We start from the raw sequence: 21,326 nt of genomic DNA, 5'->3' as shown, positions 1-21,326 counted from the left end.
AACTTTTGTTTATAGCTGAATCATTTTCCCAGAGACAGGTTGCCCTTGCAAGGACAGTCCTGACTTCGGGGGGAAACTTTAAAAAGCTAATTATCTGCAAACTCCATGACGAATAGCTCAGATAACCTTATCCCTAGTGTGGGGAAAAAAGAAAAATAAGGCCATCAGCAGTTCTTAAAAAGGGCTGCAGCTTCCCTTTTCGGGGGATGAAGCCCAGCGCGCGCCGGGCGGCAACGGGGGAAAGCGCAAACCGTCCGTAATGATTTGTGTCAACCTGGCAATTAGGAGAGATTATGTGCCTAACCAATGTCATCATCACCTGTGCTTTGGAGAGCAGGGAACATGGCTAAATGGACTATGGTTAAAGGAGGACCAGAGGCCAGGTGCTCGGCTGCAGGAACCTGTAATTTGGCCATTATCCTCATGAATGGAGGTCTTTTTATAGCGGCGGATTCACAGCAATGCCAGAAAGCCTCTAGTCACAACCACATCTGAGCAAAAAGAGTGAAATCCCATTGTCATATACCACAGGAAGCAAACAAAAAGCAATCTCTTTCACTCTGCCTCACATTGCGACATAATGGACTTGTCTTTCAACTGCGGTACGAACTGTAAATTAAAAACACGTGTTGCCGGTAGACTGAAAGGAAATAGTGCATCAGCAAAAAATAAATAAATAAATAAATAGCTTTATATTGAATAATCATCTGCACTTACACGGAGAGGGAAAATGATTTAGATTCGTTGTATTGACTGAAAGAGAGCCGCGACCGCTATCCAACAAATAAATGGCGGGAAAGCGCACGCTTTGCCCTCGGGCTGCGGGGACTTCAATTACATTTGAGTGTGTTTGCAGAACCGTCTGCTGGATTTTCCCTCTTTCCATCTGAGTTTCCACAAATCAATTTGTCATATGCAGGAACATGTATGAGAAGCTATTTATTTTACACTTACGTGAATTAGATGCTCCCCTCTCCGCTTGTTGACATTTGAGTTCTGCGAGTTAATGATATTCAGCCTCCGCATAACGGTGAGAAGATAAAGGTGGCAAGAAAACTGTACCAGAATATTACAAATAAACATTCATTAACGGTGTATTTTTGGGTGTAAATAAAGTTAGTAGCACGCTGTACAAAGCATGTTTTAGGAATCTTTAAATAACATTAAAAATAATTTAAATAACAATCACGACCCAGATAGCACATGTACAGTTAAAGATCTTTTTCATCTGCTGTGTACAAACTGTTTTACATACATTCTAAATCATAAACATCTTAAAGGCATATGTCTATTTTACATCTAAAAGGAAACTTCCTATAGGCGTGTTGCAGATGAGCAGGAGTGGATCTACCCCAGTTGGCAGCAACGAATTAAAGGTTATGGCCAATTTGAAAATTTACAAGCGAAAATCTTTCGTGATTCGTGATCCCCCTCCGAACTCCCGAACTGATTCAAATGATTCACGAACCCGCTACAAACTCCCGAACTCACTCAAATGATTCGCGAACCCGCTACAAACTCCCGAACTGATTCAAATGATTCACGAACCCGCTCCGAACTCTCGAATTGATTCAAATGATCCGCGAACCCGCTCTGAACTCCCGAACTGATTCAAATGATTCGCGATCCCCAAACTGACTCAAATGATTCGCGAACCCGCTCCGAACTCCCGAACTGACTCAAATGATTCGCGATCCCCATAACTGACTCAAATGATTCGCGAACCCGCTCCGAACTCCCGAACTGACTCAAATGATTTGCGATCCCCATAACTGACTCAAACGATTCGCGATCCCGCTACGAACTCCCAAACTGACTCAAATGATTCGCGGTCCCCATAACTGACTCAAATTATTCGCGATCCCGCTACGAACTTCCGAACTGATTCAAATGATTCGCGATCCCCAAACTGAGTCAATGATTCGTGAACCCGCTTTGTTAATAATTAAAATAAAAGTTAATAATTTTCGATTTTCAAATATTGCACCTGTCAAACATAGTTGCCCACTTTTAAAAAAGCGTGCGGATACGTAACAACTTCGTTTTGTGTCAGAACTTTCACACTTTCATCCCGTTTGTGTTTGAAAATTGAATCGTGGAAATGGAACTTGCTGTATAAAGCAGAACGTCACGGAATTCGGCCATTTTTTAATGAACAAATCAAAAGTAGAGCATTTAATCAAATCTCGATATGGACTAATGTCTGCAATATTAAAGGTGTTCAGTACCGTCACCCCCTACACGCAGAGTAGTGCACCAACTCCCAGAGGGGGCACCATCCCAGATGCTCAAAAAAAAAAAAAACTTCTTCCATTCTCCCATCCGCGCTCGCGACCGCTCGCACCTCATGTTTGCTGCTGAATGTTCATAATTGATGGATGAACATCTATGCCCGGGTACATCACCAATCCAGCGAAGAGAAAAGAAAACTAAAAGTAAAAAAACATTGGACGTTGGACGAGTCTCAATTTAGGGACCGTCTCTAAAGTTACATGCGATATTGGTATAGACTTTGGTGGTGCTTATGGGGTACGGTCACTTATTCCTTATATGAACTGTTGCATGAGATTAAGTTTGTAAATGGCAGCCTGTGTCCTTTTGTAGTGTGCACATATATTTATCATCAAACTGTGATAACTGTGACTAAATTCAGTACATCTGCCATATGTTGCCACCCCTCAAAAATTCCTGCCCCCTTCTCGCCACCCCATCAATATTTTTCTAGATCCGCCCCTGCAGATGAGCAAACACTCCTTGAATAACCTTCAATCACAAGTGAATAACAAAATAAACGTTCAAATAATGTTTATTTTGGGTGAAAATATGCTGTAGCCTACTTAATAGAATGTTGTAAGAAACATTTTGTAACCTTAAAATTCTAATCATGATTAGAATGTTAAAGTTTATAAAAAAAGTTGTACTAACATTATTTTCACCCAAAATGATACATTATTCAAAGGTTCTTTTTACATTCTAAGAACATTAAAATTGTCAGTTTCCTAAAAGAAAATCTTAAAATATTCTACTAACTTTATTTCACTCAATATATATATATATATGGGCTAAACAAAAATGTAACATAAACTGCTTAGGAATTACAATCATTTTTATACACCCTGTTGTTCCAAACTGTTGATTTGGCCGCGCTTAAAAGGGTTATTTCACCCAAAAATTCTAATTACCCCGTGATTTACATACCCTCAAGCCATGCTAGATGTATGACTTTCTTCTTTCAGATGAATAAATCAGAATAATATTAAAAAAACTTACTGGCTCTACCAAGCTTTATAATGGGAGTGGATGGTAGCCCAGAAATTTGAAGTCCAAAAAATTGAAGCGATCCATCATAAATTCATCAATCCACCAGTGTCCTCTTGGCTTATATTAAAATCATTTTCTTTACTTTTCTTTTGTACTACTAAAGCATTTCAGGTCACTTCCTCCCCGTGTTTGACTACATCCTGCATCATCTGCTGGACACCATTATCTTGAGAATGTGTGTACGACAGTTAGCGCAAGTTAGAGATTAAGGTTTATAAAGTTGTAAATATGGATATTTTTCTTACACAAACGCATCACGTCACTTCAGAAGGACTTTATTAACCCCCCATAGCCGTTCTTTTATAATGGATTGGTTCAATTTTTTGGACTTCAAATTTTGGGCTACCATCCACTACAATTATACAGCATTGATTAGCCTGGCCATTATTCAGAATAACTCAGATTGTATTCATCTGAAAGAAGTCACATACACCTAGAATGGCTTCAGGGTGAGTAAATCATGGGGTATTTTTCCTTTTTGGGTGAACTATCCCCTTTAATGTTCCTGCTAAGTCTCTAATGGATTTGTTTTGTTTCTGAAACCTAACAATTGTCTGTTTGACTTGTATGGAGAGCTCCTTTGACCACATCATTTGGGTTCACAGCAACAGCTTCCAAAAGCTTTTGAGTCATTTGTCCAATTGCTTTTGAGCCCTTGAAAAAGGGGGCGGTACATACAGTATTAAAGGATAGGTTGTTTTTCAGGGATTTGGACAAATGACCCAGGCGGGCGTATTCGTTTGAGGACATGCTGGTAATTCCTTAACCTTTCCTCCAATTTTTGGTCAACAGCTAAATTAACAATTTTTTTTAAATGTGTCAAAATATAAATGTGCCTAACTGTATTTTAACATGTTTAATAATCTAAGAGCATTTAAACGTCCCATTGTCTTGTTTAGAATGTTAAAGTTTCCTAAAACATTTCTTTCAATGTGTCTTATAATGTAATATTTTCCCCAAATATAATATTATTTGAACGTTTATTTTTAATATTCTAAGAACGTTTTCTTAACGATTAAGTAAAAATAACATGTTCTGAGATTGTCGTTTATTTTAATGTATATCAAATATTAATAGTTCTAAGAACGCGCCATAAACATTCATTTAAGAATGTTGTCCTAACATTTATATAACATTTAAGAAATGTGATGGAAAGTTGTGAGAATGTTTCCTGTTAGCTGTGAAGAACCACGTTTGGGTACATTTAATTAATTTAAGGCAAACCTTCTTGATCTTGACTGCTAACACATGACTTAATCCCTCATGCTTATCTAGGTGAACTTTTATTTGACTGATTTGAGGTCTTGTGCTACCAATATCTTTAACAAGAAACACGAAGATAAGAATAATCAAGAAGGGCAACCGTTGTAAGCAGCTAGCTATTCTATCGGCGTTAGCTGCTGAGCTGAAATTGAATTTCCAGTGTAAAATGAGCTATAGTGATGTGAAAATGATCATAATGTGAGTTCAAAGTGTTTGTGGCTTGTCTAAGCGCACACTATCCTACTGCAGAGCTTTATCACCTCTGATATGAGTGTGTGTGTGTGTGTGTGTGTGTGTGTGTGTTAGTGCTTAGTGGCACCCCTCCGTATTCTGTGAAATGAAATAGATGGCAATAAGCCGGGATTAGGTTAGAGTCAGGTTTAATTCCAGTTTCCAGAATAACATCCGCTGCAAATCCACGGAGGTGATTGCACAAAGCTGCCACACACAGACTGCAGGTCTGACCACATCCTGGACTATCCTCAATGTGTGCGTCTGTGGGGTCCACATCCATATAAACATCCATATATTTGAACTTTTTTACTGTATGTACCCCAAGGTCATGCTAATTATATCCAAAATACCATGGCAGTACCATGTTACAATCGTCACAAGCTTGGTGATACAAAAAAACTACTGTACCAGTACCATGTTTTTTCCTGTTCCTGTAGCTCAACTGGTAGAGCACTGCGGTAGCAAGCAAGCAAGCGCAAGGTTGGGGGTTCGATTCCCCGGGAACACATGATATGTAAAAATTGATAGCCTGAATGCACTGTAAGTCGCTTTGGATAAAAGCGTCTGCTAAATGCATAAATTTAATTTAATTTAAATATACCATGGAACATCACATGGTTATCACAAAAGTGCTAAAGTACAGATACCATGGTATTACCATGTTTTTCCATCTTTTACAATAGTATTTTTGGAAAGTGCCAAAATCGTGTTTTCATGTTTTCCCATCTCTTACAATATAAGTACCATGTTTGTTTGATTGTGTATTTATCTATTTTTACATTTATTTTTATATAGAAAAAAAAAAACAGTTTTGGACTTATTCTAGTATGGTACCTGACTATCATCACAAAAATGCCATTTCCATCTATTACAATAAAAGTACCATGTTTTTATATATATATTTATTTTTATATCATACCATGTTTTTTTTGGACACAATCTATGGTATATACCATGGTACATAATAAATATGGTTATCACAAAAGTACCAAAAAGTATCATGGTATTACCATGTTTTCCCATCACTTCCAATAATAGTATCGTTTTTTTTTTTTTTTTATAATTTTTTTTATGATACCATGATTTTTGGTCATGACAAAAGCATCAAAAAGTACCATGGTATTCTTTCAACTTTAAACCCTATGTAAATACTACAGTGGTATAAGCTCAGTTCTTTTTCAGTGTGGAATGCAGTTTCATGCTCCGCAGACACATTAAATAGGCATTTGATAAATAAGTATAAATAATATATGTTGTGTTTGCGCGATGTCTCTCTGGGTAACTTTGGTTAAGCGCTCTAGCTAAGTGAAGGAAGCACTTTTTGCCTTTGAAGATCTCCGACTGGAATGTAAGTGCAGTTTTTAAGTGAAAAATCTTTAAACCTCGGATTCTTTAGATGTCGGACGTGTTCTGGCGTTAGCACGGATCTTGGCTGCCCTCTCGTGAGAGGAACACAGTGCAGTGAGGCGTTTGGGTCCTGTCAAGCTGTTGGAGCGGGGCCTTATCGTGTGCGGGGGGCCGGCAGATGGAAGATAATAGCATTTCCAAACTTTCCATTTAGAGGATTAAAATGCAGCAGTGGCCGCGACCCCCTTCACATTCAGACAGGAGGGACCGCTGAGGCCGGGAACATATGCCTGCTGTGGACAGCACAGCCAGAGGGGCCAACAACACGCGTCCTTCAGCTGACTGACCCTGCAATCTCTCTGGCACCGGTCCTTCCTTCCCTCTATCTCTGCAAGCTGTTCGCCTCTAAGCAGGGCTCCAGACCAGCCTCAAACCTATTGTGTGGTTGTGCCCAGATCAGTGGTTTTCAGCTGGTTTTGCTTCTGGACCCAGATTTGATGGCGAAAACACATTAAAACTGTACTGTAAAAGTTGCATTTTTCTATCAGAGTTTATAGAAATAGTTCACTTACAAATTTTAATTGGATTTATTTAATCCACTCAGGCCATCCAATACGTTGATGAGTTTTGTCATCAGATTTGGAGAAATGGATGCTCTGCAGTGAATGGGTGCCGTCAGAATGAGAGTCCGAACAGTTTATAAAAACATCACAATAATCCACACCACTCCAGTCCATCAGTTAACATCTGGAGAAGCCAAAAGCTGCATGTTTGTGAGAAACAAATCTATCATTAAGATATTTTAACTAAAATATGAGTCCAATAATAACATATTTGTTTAGATCTGAAGTGTTATTATGGGCTATGGACTCAAACGATTATTGTGATGCTTTTATCAGCTGTTTGGATTCTCGTTCTGATGGCACCCATTCACTGCAGAGCATCCATTGGTGAGCAAGTCCCATAATGCTACATTTCTCCAGATCTGATGAACAAACAAACTCATCTAAATTTTTGACATTTTTTGCGAATCCAAATTTATGAGTAAACTATTTCTATTATTATTATTAGTATAAAGATACAAATATTTATCAGGGAATGGCTGCCAATGACAGACAGTGAGTCTTGGAAACCTGTTTGAGAACAATTAAGAAAATACTACCACTTGGGGGCGCTATTGGCACCATATGTTTATTTGAATTGTTGTTTACGTAATTTTTTCATTGTTTTTAACATCCAAACACTTCATCTGAATTCTGAAGGATTTACTGAGCTATTGTTGTTGTTAAACAAGGTTTTTCTACAGCTGATGTCTCCTGTAGGCTATTCCGATTCATTACGACATTTACGAACTGCTACAAACAGAATTACATTACACTGGAAGACGCTCATCTGTTCCTAAAGAGGGCAAGGATTCACACTTCATCCTTATCGCATTATTGCTTAATGGAGAATTATGTCAGAGCATCGTTGCTTTAATTATCTGGCCAGCAAGTCCATTTATAATGCAGTGAGACCAGAAACAGGCTGCATCCGTCTGCCGACCACAATGTGTAATGAATTTACAAGCCCCCTCGCAAAGCAGGGTTTAAAACCCGAGTAAGAGTGCTCAAAAATAAAGAAGGAGTGTTAGTTTCTTTTCAATTAACAAAGAACATAAAAACTAATTTGAGTCAAACAGGGTAAAAGTTTTGTGAAGTCACCAGTCCAGAGAAAACTATTTTAGGCAGAATATTTAATTAATTAATTTAATTAAAAATGTGCACAAAATTTCTACAGCTGCAAGCAAGTGACGCAACCAATTTACTAACTAAGTCTTCCTTCTCTGCATCTGCATGGCACAGATTTTACAAAAAATATACTCGATCAGGTCTGACAGCAACCCAACAAAGGTTTTAGGTTATAAAAAATTTGTGTGAATGTTGTTTTGTAATGTTTCTAAAATGTTCTAATAACGTTAAAATAAGTTAATACTGCTTTTTTGGGAAGAATCACTTAGTTCTCAATAGTTCACTTGACAGACAAAACTACCCACAAAAAACAACTTCTACGTAAAAAAAAATGTATGCGGAAAATAATAGTCTACGCAAAATGCAATTGCGCGTTCGCACAATTTGCGTCGCTCCCGCCAATAAGCAATAAAAAAGTTGTGGGAATGTTGTTTTGTAATGTTTCTAAAATGTTCTAATAACATTAAGATAAGTTAATACTGACTTTAACTAGCTTTTTTGGGAAGTACCACTTAGTTCACTTGACAGTCAAAACTACCCACAAAAGACAACTTCTACGTAAAAAATGTTTTATGCGGAAACTAATAGCCTACGTAAAATGCAATTGCGCGTTCGCACAATTTGCGTCGCTCCCGCCAATAAACAGTAAAACTCTTTGCAGTCCAAGCGTGCAAACAAGCGCTCTTGTTGTAATCAACAAAGCTCTCTGCATTTACCACACACTGGGCAGAATATTAGATTAGACGTTAATTTGAAGAAAAGCTATCACAGGACGTAAGCAGGCAGATGTCAAAGAAAGGCTAGGGGGCAGAGAGAGCTAATATTCCTGGAACAGAGTGAAAAATTTGTTCACACAGCATCAAATACAATTCTGCAGCCCCCTCCAGCTCCACGGCAGCAAACAGGAGAAATATGTTTACTTATTTTAATTTCTTTTTCATGTAATGTTGACCCTGAGGGCTGCAAATATTTTCCCTGCTCTCGCGCTCTCTACATGGTGATTAAATTCAATTTTATTCAAATGAAATCTCCCACTCCGCGCTGGCACACACACTCACACACATACACAGATAATTAAGGGAAGCGTTTTCTTGCCTTCCTCGCTTTTCTCTAATTACAATCCTGTGTGAAATAGATGGAAATGCAGCAAAACACAGAGGTTTCCTTGGAACGTGCGCTGACAGACATGCGTCGTAATAACTGTGCGTGATAACAGTTATGATTACACCATGACCCACAGATACCAGGAATTAGATCATACAGTATATTTGTCTACATGTCAGACTGCCAATGAGGTTTATAACGCTACATGTAGAAGAAATCCTTCTGTTCTTATCAGCCCACTTTATATGCTTTAATTCTCAACAATAGATGAAGAGATTTATCTTTCCATATAGTTAGCCATAATCTGGGCCTATTGAATTAATATTCACGGTGGACAAGAATAATCCTTTCTTGAGCAAAAAAATGGCGTTAGAGATGGTATTCGTTTCAAATTTGTTCAAATCCGTTCATTGTACGTTTTAATGAACTGACTCAAGACTAACTGATATATAAAGCTAATGTTGCCACAATGTTTGCAAAGTGCTAAATCATTGTTTCCAACATTCAGAAATAACGTTTTCTTAAGTTATTGGATAAGCAAAATAATCGTAGACACCCATCATATAAAATCTTTTATCAATCTATCTGGAAAAATTCTTTGAATGTTCTGGAAAGGTTCTCTCAACGTTATGAACAAACGTTCTTCCGGTAACTTTAGTAGAACATTCTGGCTAAGTTCTCTAGTGTTGTAACATTGTCATTAGCCAAACCCGATCTCACGGTAATTCGTAGATATTTGACGAAGTGGCTTATTCGTACTACCACACTCGTACAAATTCATAAGATTTTTGCCAAATCGTACGTGTTTTACGAGTTGCACAATTCGTATGAATTTTTACGAATGACCTAACACCGCCCCTAAACCTAAACAACACTGGGATTTAGACAAATTGTATCAAATCGTACTAGTGAGGTCATACAAATTCGTACAAATAAGCCACCTCGTAAAATACGTACGAATAGCGTTGCATTAGCACAAAAATCTCATTTTTCATTAGATTCGTCATCTAAACTCTCCCTGGTGCATAATGGGTCAGATATCACTCATTCTCTCATTTGTTTTCAGTGTCTCTCTGACAGGAAGCTGAACACCTGGTGAAAGCTAATCCTGCGTATGCAAGAACAATTACGGCTAATCTCCTGCAGTCTGCTTTAAGCGCAAAAGTAAATTAAATGAATGCAGAGTTTATGAAGTTCGCCTTTCTCTCTTTAGAACAGCTTGTCTTTTGAAGGTCACCATCAAAGACGACACAATTGTGCATGCTAGCTAGCAAACCATGTTTTGCCACATGCTATTGCTAGTCAATCTAGATCGCAGTGGGCAAACTTGGCCATTCCAGTCCACTTTCCTTCAGAGTTTAGCTCCAACCCTAATCAAACACACCTGAACCAGCTAATCATTGTCTTCAAGAAGGCTACAAGCAGGTGAGTCAGGGTTGGATTAAATCCCTGTTTCCCCATCACTGATCTAGATCATATAGATTACTATTTTTGGTTCAATTATAGGAAGAGAAAGACATTTTTTATGTCTGATAAAAGTTTCATCAACTTCGATGACCTCAAAGCTAATGCTAACAGACATGGACTGCAAACCACAAAACTCCCATTTTGATTTCACTGGTCTGTCAAGGCTTTTCACAGGTTAAAGGCTAATTGTATATGAAATTAGGTTTTAAGCAGCAGAATTATTAGCGGTCGTAGGCAGTGGCGGCTCCAGACAATTTTGATTGGGGGGGCAATGGGGGGGTCCTAGTCTTTTCAAGGGGGGTCTCATGAAAACCAACAAAAAATACAGTGGACATGGCTAATAACTGCATTTTTCTGCTACTAAACAACAAAAACACCTTTGCAATGTAAACAAATGACAGGCTATATTTGTTATTCATATCCTTCACACTGCACTTTCATGTCAGGTATATTATGCATTTTTATTGACATTGATATTTTTACATTTATTTCCAGATAGATATTATTGAGTTTACAGGCTAAAGTGGTCTTGCTGTTGTAAACACTGTTGCTTTTGTAGAAAAAATATTTGCATCACATTTAAAATATAATTATATTTTAATTCATTTCTGAATTGTTTTTATTTTTATAATGATAATTCAGAGAATGAGAAAATCTGAATAAGCCTTACCAGTGTTGTGATAATTATTTTTACGTGTTAAAAATAAATAAGTACTGTAATATAATAAAAGTTTATTCAAATAACATAAAAAAGACCAGACCCCTCGATGCATGTGAAACTTTTCTCCCTCAAACAGCACGCTAGTGTTACTTCTACACTACAGGCTACACACAGCAATATAAACAACGTATCTGCATGTTCTCACATCACATCGTTCTTGTAAAATAATAATAAGTAAATAAACACCAAAATCACTTCGCTGAGAATGAAACACCACTTACCAGCTGCCACGATGTTGAAAATATCCTCTAGCAATTAAAAAATGCGCGTGCAGCATGAGGAATCTTCCTGGTTGGATGAGGTCGTAGTCAGGTGAACGGTCATCATGTTGGTCATTTTATTTACGGCTAAATTATTATTAATAAATTGTACTAATATTATGATTGGGCGTGGGCAGGCATTCACAAAAGTTTATGTTATTACAAAAAAAAAATGAGGAAATTTTGCTTTGACAAAAGGGCACTTAAGGGGCAAAGGAGCAGGTGCTCAAGTGAACCGGTTCTTTCGGACAATTCGATCAAATAAACCAGCTGAAAAAAAAATGGTTCACCGGTTCTTTTGCGCTCGATGTAATGCCGTCATTGGCGATGATTGCCCTTCATTCAAGCCTTTGGTTTACCCGCGCTTATAACATTAGTACAGAATCAGTTCAGAATCAATCACCAAAAGAATCAGTTCGGTTCAGATGCGCTCTGTGTCAGTCTGCTTCACGCTGAATCACGCATGCGCAGTTATCATCAGCTCATCGGTTCTCGAATCGGACGCGTCCGACAGAAACGGTTCTCGGTTCAGTGTATGAATAAATGTCGAAATAATTATTATTTATTATTGTTCTGCGTAGTTTGAAGAGAAACATGTTTGGATCTTTATCCCGCATATATATCTTTTTTAATCAGGAAGAGGCTGGGGGGTCAAATGGGGGGTCAAGGCATTTTTTTGGCAGGGTCTTGAGACCCCCCAAGACCCCCCCTGGCGCCGCCGGTGGTCGTAGGACACACAGTCCTTCCACAGCTGATCTGAGACCAGTTCTTCTGTCTATTATAACTCCAGTCGAAAATAACCAGTTGTCTGGAAAGAGAAGAGAGTTTCTCATGCAGCTAGACGGAGGAATTAGCTGTCAGCTAAAAAGTAGCTTAAACATCATTTACTCAAAGACTACTTTTAAGGTTTTGTGTTAGTTACTGCAGTTAGCTTAATATATTAACAGAACAAATTGCCTCATTTAGGTAGCTAGCGAACGCTTGTGTGTGTGTGTGTGTGTGTGTGTGCATGACTAGCCATTTTAGAGACGCTAATAAATAGAGCCGAGCTCGGTGTATCAGATCCCTCATCCACTTCTGGACTAATGGAGCGTTTAGGAGCTTTTGGAGGAGAGGAGCGATTAGTTTGTAGTCCCTGACTGGACAAAGATGCTTCATTAGCATGCCAGTAACTCACGACGCTGTTTTTCATTAAACTTAGAGGACGGCTTATATGTCTTTCTCTCCCCGTCTGTCATGCACACACACACAAACTCCACAGACAAGACATTTGTATTCAAACGGCGACTGAAAACAACTCTCAAACTGTGCTTACATTCATAATATTGCACACATGTGTGTTTTGGTCCTTATGTTTCCTCAGATTTCTGCTCATTCTAAATCAGAAACAAATCAAGCAAAACACACAGTATAGATTATATTTATATGAATGCATTACTAGTAAGAGAGGACCAGCAACGACGTCAAGCTGCAAGAGTCATGGCAGAGCATTGAAGTCGACTAGTCTGTGCAACCCCTAGAAATAACACTTATACAGCTTGAATTTTAATAATGTGCATGCTAAATATGTAATAATGAGTATGCTTAATGTTTATATGGTAAATATACAGTTTACTTTTGGGGAAAAAAATATTATATGAAACAGGACTCATTTTGTAATGCTAAAAATTTTGCAAGCATTAAGTAACAGTTGTCTGTGAACTTGTCACATTACCTGCATTTAACTACAATCTCTCTCTCTCTCTCTCTCTCTCTCTCTCTATTTATATATATATTACATTACATCTTTAATCCATTTTTGTTAAACAAAACATATTTTTTAAAATATTTATTTAATTTATATATATATATATATATATATATATATATATATATATATATATATATATATATATATATATATATATATATATATATATATATTTATGTATATATTTATTTTAAAAAATCCTAATCAAATTTAAATTAATAAAAATGTGCACCTTTTACCCATTTTTGTGCAAAAAAGTTTTTAAAAGATAATAATGAAATTCAAATAAAAAACTTAGTCCAAAATGTGCATTTAAATCCAAATGAAACCATTTTTGAGCAAAAAGTTTGTGTAAAAGTGGTGTTTTGAATAATATGTAAAAAACGAATGATGTAAAAAAAAAAAAAAAAAGAATCAAGAAAAAAATAATGTTTAAAATATATATAATTCAATTAAAATAAAACACTAAATCGAAAATGTGCATCTTTAGTCCATTTTGGAGCAAAATCAAATAATATATATATTTAGAAACGTGTACAAATGTCTCAACTTTTGGAAGTTATAATGAACAATGACTTTAAAAAAATAAAAACAATAATATAATTAAGTAGAATTTTTACTAAATCTACAAATTCACATTGTTCATGTCCATCTTGATCTAGCTGTATTTGCCACATACATGTCTCAGCAAAAGTTGTTTGTTTCCTGTCACATGACAGATGATCTCAGCTTGGCCAGCACTAAATTCTCCTTTAGTATTTCACTGCCCTGATCCGTAATATCAAAGCAGGCCTTGTCTTTTTTCTAAATGCATTTTAATATCTGTAATTGCGAATCTGGCACGATCCCAGCGCCCTGTTCTGGATGTAACGACATGAGTGGAATATCAATGCGGATCACCCCGAGAGAGAGAGACAGACGGGTCAGAGCGACGCTGTCACTTGCAGCTCTGTTGCTCGGGCAGAATTTGTCTTAGGCGGAGCCGGTCTGGTGCCTGTAATTAGGGGGGAGCGCGTTCACATCAAACGGCCCCGCCGCAGCGACGGGGTCACTGGGGGTCACACAGAAACCCGCTCCCGACACGCAGGGCCCCGTTTCATCTGCTGACTTCAAAACAACTTTCACCAGCATCAAAGATGGAGATTGAGATGCTGATCACGTATAACAGCACAGAAAGAAAAAAAGAAAGAAAGAAAGAAAGAAAGAAGAGAGATGTATGGAGATAAGTAGATATCTATATGTCATAGATAGATAGATAGATAGATAGAAGATTTACTGATTCATGGCAAGAAGAGGTTAAAATTGATTAACAAAAAGGTATATAAACAAATGTGTGACATCACAATTATTTTGAAACGTTTCGAAATGTTAACTTTTCAGCACTGAGGTGAGAACTCTCTTTTTTCTGACTTCTAATAAAAACAGAGCATATAGGCTACAAGAGTATAACCATACAGAAATAAAGACAGAAAGACATTACATTTGTATTGCTTGATGTCATTTCCAAATATATTTTAACACCGATTTTAAATGGTTCAGAATTTGGGATTTTTCATTCCATTGACTTCATTAATATAATAAAGTGCAATAATAATAATGGAACAAACTATAAGACGATTCTTAAAATCACGAGTCTGGATTTGACTCGTTATGCCTAAAGAGCAATGACTCTATGTGTTAGCACGCTGACAATGAGACTGTGGACGCCAACCAGACACATAAGTTTTAATTCGTTAATACTTGTTTGATTTAGATCGGAACTCAGGAGTGGGTTTGCGAATCATTTCAAATCAGGACGCATTCCCAGTGGCGGATGGGGACAGAGGACACTCACTGCAAGGGGGCTGTGTGTTGGGGGGCCCTGCGATAACCTCGCGGTAGTGATTTATGTCGTATCATGTGTCAATGAAAGACAGAGATATTAGAGCCCTGCACGGGCCTTAATCTAGGTCCTATCAGTATTTTTTTCCCCTTCTACCAAAAACAGCTTATATACTGTTTCAGCTACTAAAATTGTTCAGTTTTATTTAAAATGGCAACGTGAATATATTGTGTTTCATTATTTTATTAAGTTAGAGAAATCTATAGATATAAAAAGCTCAAGCATATCACAAAGTGGCAAAAAAAACTCGGCAAAGCAGAAGTGCTCACGAACATAGATTTAGACAAATTTGTGAACCATATTTGAGAGAAATAGGCCTTTTGTGTACATAGAAAAAGTCTTATATCTTTGAGTTCAGCTCATGAAAAATGGGGGCAAAACCAAAGTGTTGCATTTATAATTCTGTTTAGTCTATATTAATTTAGATATCATTAAATACAATTTTATCATATCATCTCTCACCCCATTTTTTTGTATTTTAACAAATGTTTGGTTCAGACGGACACAGATAACCGCTTGTGTAATGATCAGTTCAGACCTGATTACACAAATTACTCCAGTGACTCTCATGAATCCTGTCCTGTCCTCCGAACGAGTCTATTTATGCAAAGCGCTTTCATAAAAAGCTACTTACGTCTTTATTAACGGCTTTATTTCTCGTCTCCTGTTAAGGCGCAGCTGTGTGTTTTTGTAACACGTCATGCTCTGGTGGGTTATCATTCAAGTCATGTGAGCTTGAATTTACACAGACACACACACACACACACACGGAACTAATGAAGATATGCAGCAGGTAACGAGTGCAGGTTTCATTTCACATCTCTTCAGTACGGAGGCAGCTGTGTGTCTAAATATCTCAGAGCATAAGAGGATTCTTAACTTTATGAACGACGGCGTGCGCACTGCATTATGGGATCTACAGTGGCACCAAACAAATCCTAACTGACATTTCATTTTAGTTGTGTGAAACAATTAGCCGATATTTTAAAAGCCTAATTGGTTTTTAATCAGATAAAGGCACATTTAGAGTGGCTAAATGTCAATGAGGCTTCGATTTGACAGAACAGCTCTAAACCAGATTAATCTTTTTGCCTGGGATGATTCATGGTACTTTTTCATAATGGTTTATTTTTAATGGATCTGGTCTGGAGAAAAGCTTTTAATCTTTTCTTTTGTGATCATTTGAAATGAATAAACAGCAATTTACTGACCTCTGAACTTTGGAAAAGTAGTTTCCAGAGAGCAATTTATAACAACGGCACATTTTCAAGAGCCAAAGCTCGTTTTAGGCCAATTGATTTTCATGACCTTTACAATCGTTTGTGATTACTGAATAAGGATTCGAAGATGCATTTAGGGAAAGTAACTAATTTGTCAACTGGGTCATGTGATTAATTACAAAAACCAATTAAAAAAAATTTCCACAAATGGAAATCACGACGTACTGTACATAAGACCACACCTAGCCAATTAAATATTTTTAAAGAAAATGTATATTTTCAACATTGAACACTGACTGACTTTATTAATTTTTTATGAATGATTTACATTATATATTTTATTATTTTTTGATAATTATTTCTACAATTACCTATTTATTAGTCATTCCTACATTCCTACTTATTTTTACTGGTATTATTTAAACCAGGTTTTTATTGCTTTTCCAGGGAAATAAACACTGTCAGACACAAAGCACCATTTCACTTCACATTTTATTAGAATCTTTCCTAGTACTTCTGCACAGATAAACATTTGCCATCATCAGTATGCAAGCTGTGGTGGGTTATTTCATTAAACCTGCCCCTTGTGACGTTTCTGTTAATGCAAAGCAGAAACCCCAGAAACACGGGAGTACAAATGCCATTGACACACTGTGTCTAGTGTCAGAGCGGCCGTAGGCAACTGGCAGACAGAAAACAATAAACAGTGTTGAGATGAGAATGGTGGTTGTCACATTGAACGGAAGGAAAGAGGATGCACTCAATAGTTTCATAATCACTTCATATGTAAAGGTGTAATTCAGATTTTTGTTATTAAAAAACATGCTTAATGAAAGGAGGAATAATAGTATGAAAAAAAATCATGATGTAAGAGACAATATATTGAAAAAGAAGGGCTGTCAACTTAATATTTTAATAAGTTCATCTGGGGACTTTTCTTGTATTAATTTATCTTGCATTTTTAACAATTCTCCAAAATCTTTGGCATGCTAAAGTGAATGATTATTCCATCTAAAATTATTTGGCCATTATTTTGGTTTAGAGAAGAATTGGGAGTGAGGGATTGTGGGAAGGGTCTGAAGAGTGTGCCATCCCCCAAAGCTATGTACTGGGCTCGTTTTGGCTTCAGTCTATAATGACAATCCTGTCTGTAAAGGTCTTATCAGTGTTTGTTTACGAATCAATCAAGGGGCGCTGAAGCAAATTCTCAATGCTATATGGATGATGAACCTGCAAATACCGGTGAAGGAGGTGTGCCGATTGATAATCGCTTACATCAGAAAATGAAATCAGGATGGGCAAACAAAATAAAAGAGAAAAGAAATCCAAAGCGACAACCAGACCCTTTATTCAAATGTGACATGGCATTTGTAAGACTAGAAGTTACACTGAAGAACATTTTTCCAATTCGTGAGCAGGACGTCTAGTATGTACACCTCATTGTGGGTCACCTGACCCAGACCGCCCCTCAGTAGTCTAAGACCTCTATAGCACCTTGAGAAGGCGGATTGCGTATCTGTTTAATATCACCTATGACTATACACGCTTAAATGTACGCCACTTCAACCTCTTGAATAAAAATTATAAACTCAACAACTTTTTTTTTCATCTTTCGACATTGTGTTGCAAAGATTCATCAAAATAAAAATAATAATCATAACAACAACAGTAATCATAATAAAAAAACAGACCGGGTGAATCGTATTCAATATCAACGTCTACCAAGTATGCTACAAAAACAAATCATCTGTGGCTGAAAAAACATTTTATCGTTGATTATAGAAGGATACATTGAGACGCACAAATCTATCGTAACACAAATGTGTACACTAACTGAAAACTGTAGCTTCCGATGCTGCCATAATGGATTTTCTTTATACAAATATTTTAAACCTATATGTGACAAAAGACATTTAAATACTTATTAAATCCCTTGAGCCCAGCTAAACTCTTCCTGTGACCTCTCCGCCCGAACACTTGAGTACAGAGAAAAATACTTGAAACTGTACAGATATAGACTGTCTATTTGAACTGTGACCGGGTAGCATGATGTTTTGGCTTGAGTTAGAAAAATATTTAGCACTCGTTAGAGAAAAAAAATCAGGTATAAATTTAACAGCACATACAGTGAATGATTATCCCATCTGAAAACGTATGGTGGCTCTTTCCATTTAGTGGAAGAACCAGAGAAAGGGATCGTGGAAATAGTCGGAAGAGTACGGCATCCCCCAAGGCTATGTACTGGGTATGTTTCGGCTTCAGTCTATAATGACACGCATGTATCCCACACACACCATTCATGGGTGGGAGACTCAGATTAGCACAACAGCGAATAAATGAAACAAAGACATGCAGTAGATGAATTTAAAGTCTGTATGAAGCATTGACAAATAGCTGGTAGCCCGCAACAGTGCTTCAAAACATCGGCTCAACGCCATGTTCGCCCTCTTCTGGAGGAAAGTCCGAGTTGAGGAGAGACTCCATGTAGGCTATGTAGCTGGAGCTGTGGGTGTAACTCTCACTTGGTTCCGGGGCAGGAAGTGTGGGTGCTGAAACAGGAAGTGATGTGGGTGGAGGCAGGCAGGGGGCAATGCTGGTGTTTGGAGTAATACTAGCGGGCAGGAAAGCGGTGACTATTTCTGGAGGTAGCACCGAGGGCTCAATGGCTAGTGTGGGTGGCGGTGTTGGCAGACGTGGGCGTTTTGCGGCCAAAGGTTCATCTGACGGTTGCGCCTGAGGTTGCTGTTGGTTCACAGTTGTCTGCTGAAAAAAAAAAGACAATAATCCTTCAGCGATGTCCGTCAGAACTCTCCAAATGGACTCCAACTGCACTGTTAGCTTGAAAAACCACGAAAGCTGTAAAGTATTAAACCTGCACTTTGGCTACACGTTGATGAATTCTGTTTGCAGAAACATACGGTACTTGGCCCGAAGTGAATAAAAGCGCTTACCATACGAGACATGACCCTCTTAGGCAGCTCTTGGTTCAGAGAGTGAATCTCGCTGCGCTTCAGTAAGATCTGTGTCTCATCCTGAAACTCCACCTGGACAGAAATACAGGCAGTTTAGATGCCTCGGATCCTTTTCTTGTAATATATATATATATATATATATATATATATATATATATATATATTAATTAATATTAATATTTGATTAAGTATTAATATCTAAATATACAAATTATATAAAAAAAATTATACCACAATGTAAAAATAAGTCTATATGTAAAAAAGAAATGAAATTAATGTATTTAACATTTAAATATGTATTATATATTTACATTTATTCAAAATGCTCAAATTTGCACATGTACTACAAAATATGAATGTAATTTTAAATATTTCATTAAATCAATTATAAGTACTGTATAACTAATAACATTTTTATTTTCTCATGTTGTAAATGACATGTTGTATGTATATTTTTATATTACTTTAAATAATTACAATCATATAAAATAATGATATGAAATGAATTTACAGGTGTATATATATATTTATATATATATATATATATATATATATATATATATATATATATATATATGAATTTAAATATGTACAAAATATTCAATAATATTTTTTATTATAAAATGCCAAACACATGTACTGACAATTCAGCAATCCACATGTATTCTATAATGCAAAATCTAGTGTGTCAATGCTGTTGATAGAGCTGAAAAAAAAAAACTACATTTAACCCAGATCATTCCTTTAAAATCTCAAGAGCATCCAACAATAACATAAACTGCAAACTTTCCGCCAGTCTGCAATCAGCACCCTGTTCCAGATCAATTCCCAACGGCTTCAAGACCTGTCAGACTCACAGGCATCCAGTTACAGATCGCCCACAGCGAGTGGGAGAGTGTTTGTCACATCTTGCAAAGGTAAAAGTGACGTCACGAAAGCAATCGGCACTTGTTACGAATGCCATGACTCACACAGATCTGATAAATAATGGAGTCTTGTGGCGGAGGACAGAATCAAGCAGTTCGTTAATGCTGACAGAGGAGTCACAAGAGTTCAGCCGAGCAATGAAACACTGTGTGTGTGTGTGTGGGTTTGAGTTTTAAAGAGAAAGAATTTGACGAAGTCAAACTAGTTCATACAATGTGTCAAACAATGTATTAACATAGTTTGGTATGCTTCATTTTAGAAGAAAAACTGAAAAAGCATGTTCGCTTTAAGCTTTCTGGTAGTTTCTGAGTCACTTTTTCATTCAAATGTGACCCAGATGTGAATTAAAACATCGACCCATCACTGCACAAGAACACAAAAGCACTTCCTGTGAGGAGTGGTGTGTGTGCGTGAAATAGCTGATGAATAGCAGTCTACTTTCCACGTCTGCGGTCCATCACACCTCATAAGCTTCATCTAAAGACTCCATAAATCCCCCATGCGCCACATCTGCCTACTTTTCTCGTTTTCCCATTAATCTCAGCTCCCCTCCGCTCAATACATCAACGGCTGCTCTGTGTACAAGGAAAGCCAACTTTGCACCAAATGTGGGACTCCTGAAAGACTCGGATGAGATGTGGAATTACAAGAAAGCTGTCTTAAAGATTAAGGTTCTTAAAATTGGGTGTCACTATGGGTTTTAACTATATACTAACTATAATACGGTAGAAAACAAACAGTAAAACAAACTAAGCAAGCAATGAAATGTTTCAGTTTGAAATGGATAACTCTTTATATATAAAAGCATAAATAATTTAAAAAAAAATGTGTATACGTCGCAGCTACCTGATAGTATCGTTGGACATTTTCCCTTATGAAAGATGCGTTGAGAACCCGTTCGTCGAATGTCTTGACCACCACGAGTTCGCCCCGTTCTGGAGGGCCGTTCCTCAGACAGTCATGACTCTGGAACAGAGAAATCAAACAGATGATGGATCAAACAGACAGTTGTAGCTCTAAAATCTGATTAGATGAGCCGAAGTAATGGGCCAACCATAATAACCTAGAGGTAGATTTAGCCAATCTAGACTTTGACCAATCAGCATCCAGGACCAGACCTACGCATTT

General features: G+C 37.2%; 1 protein-coding gene across 4 annotated transcripts in view; it reads right to left on the bottom strand.

The window, feature by feature from the left end:
- Positions 1-16,773: 16,773 nt before the first annotated feature.
- The window catches only part of LOC113039306 (lysine-specific demethylase 4B-like), a 48,072-nt gene continuing 43,519 nt past the window's right edge, over positions 16,774-21,326 (bottom strand). For 2 of the 4 annotated variants that reach the window (XM_026197141.1, XM_026197143.1), the window contains 3 exons: positions 21,045-21,164; positions 19,251-19,343; positions 16,774-19,062 (listed from right to left, as the gene is read on the bottom strand). In XM_026197141.1, coding sequence (XP_026052926.1) covers positions 18,715-19,062; positions 19,251-19,343; positions 21,045-21,164 — 561 coding nt within the window. In that variant the 3' untranslated portion in view covers positions 16,774-18,714. The remainder of the gene's footprint in view (positions 19,063-19,250; positions 19,344-21,044; positions 21,165-21,326) is intronic. The other 2 variants (XM_026197142.1, XM_026197144.1) reach the window with 1 other exon arrangement.

This window comes from Carassius auratus, chromosome 22 (assembly GCF_003368295.1).
Source record: "Carassius auratus strain Wakin chromosome 22, ASM336829v1, whole genome shotgun sequence".
Taxonomy (NCBI): Eukaryota; Metazoa; Chordata; class Actinopteri; order Cypriniformes; family Cyprinidae; genus Carassius; species Carassius auratus.
Note: the sequence above shows the minus strand (reverse complement) of the source record. Positions and strands in the feature narration are given on the sequence as shown.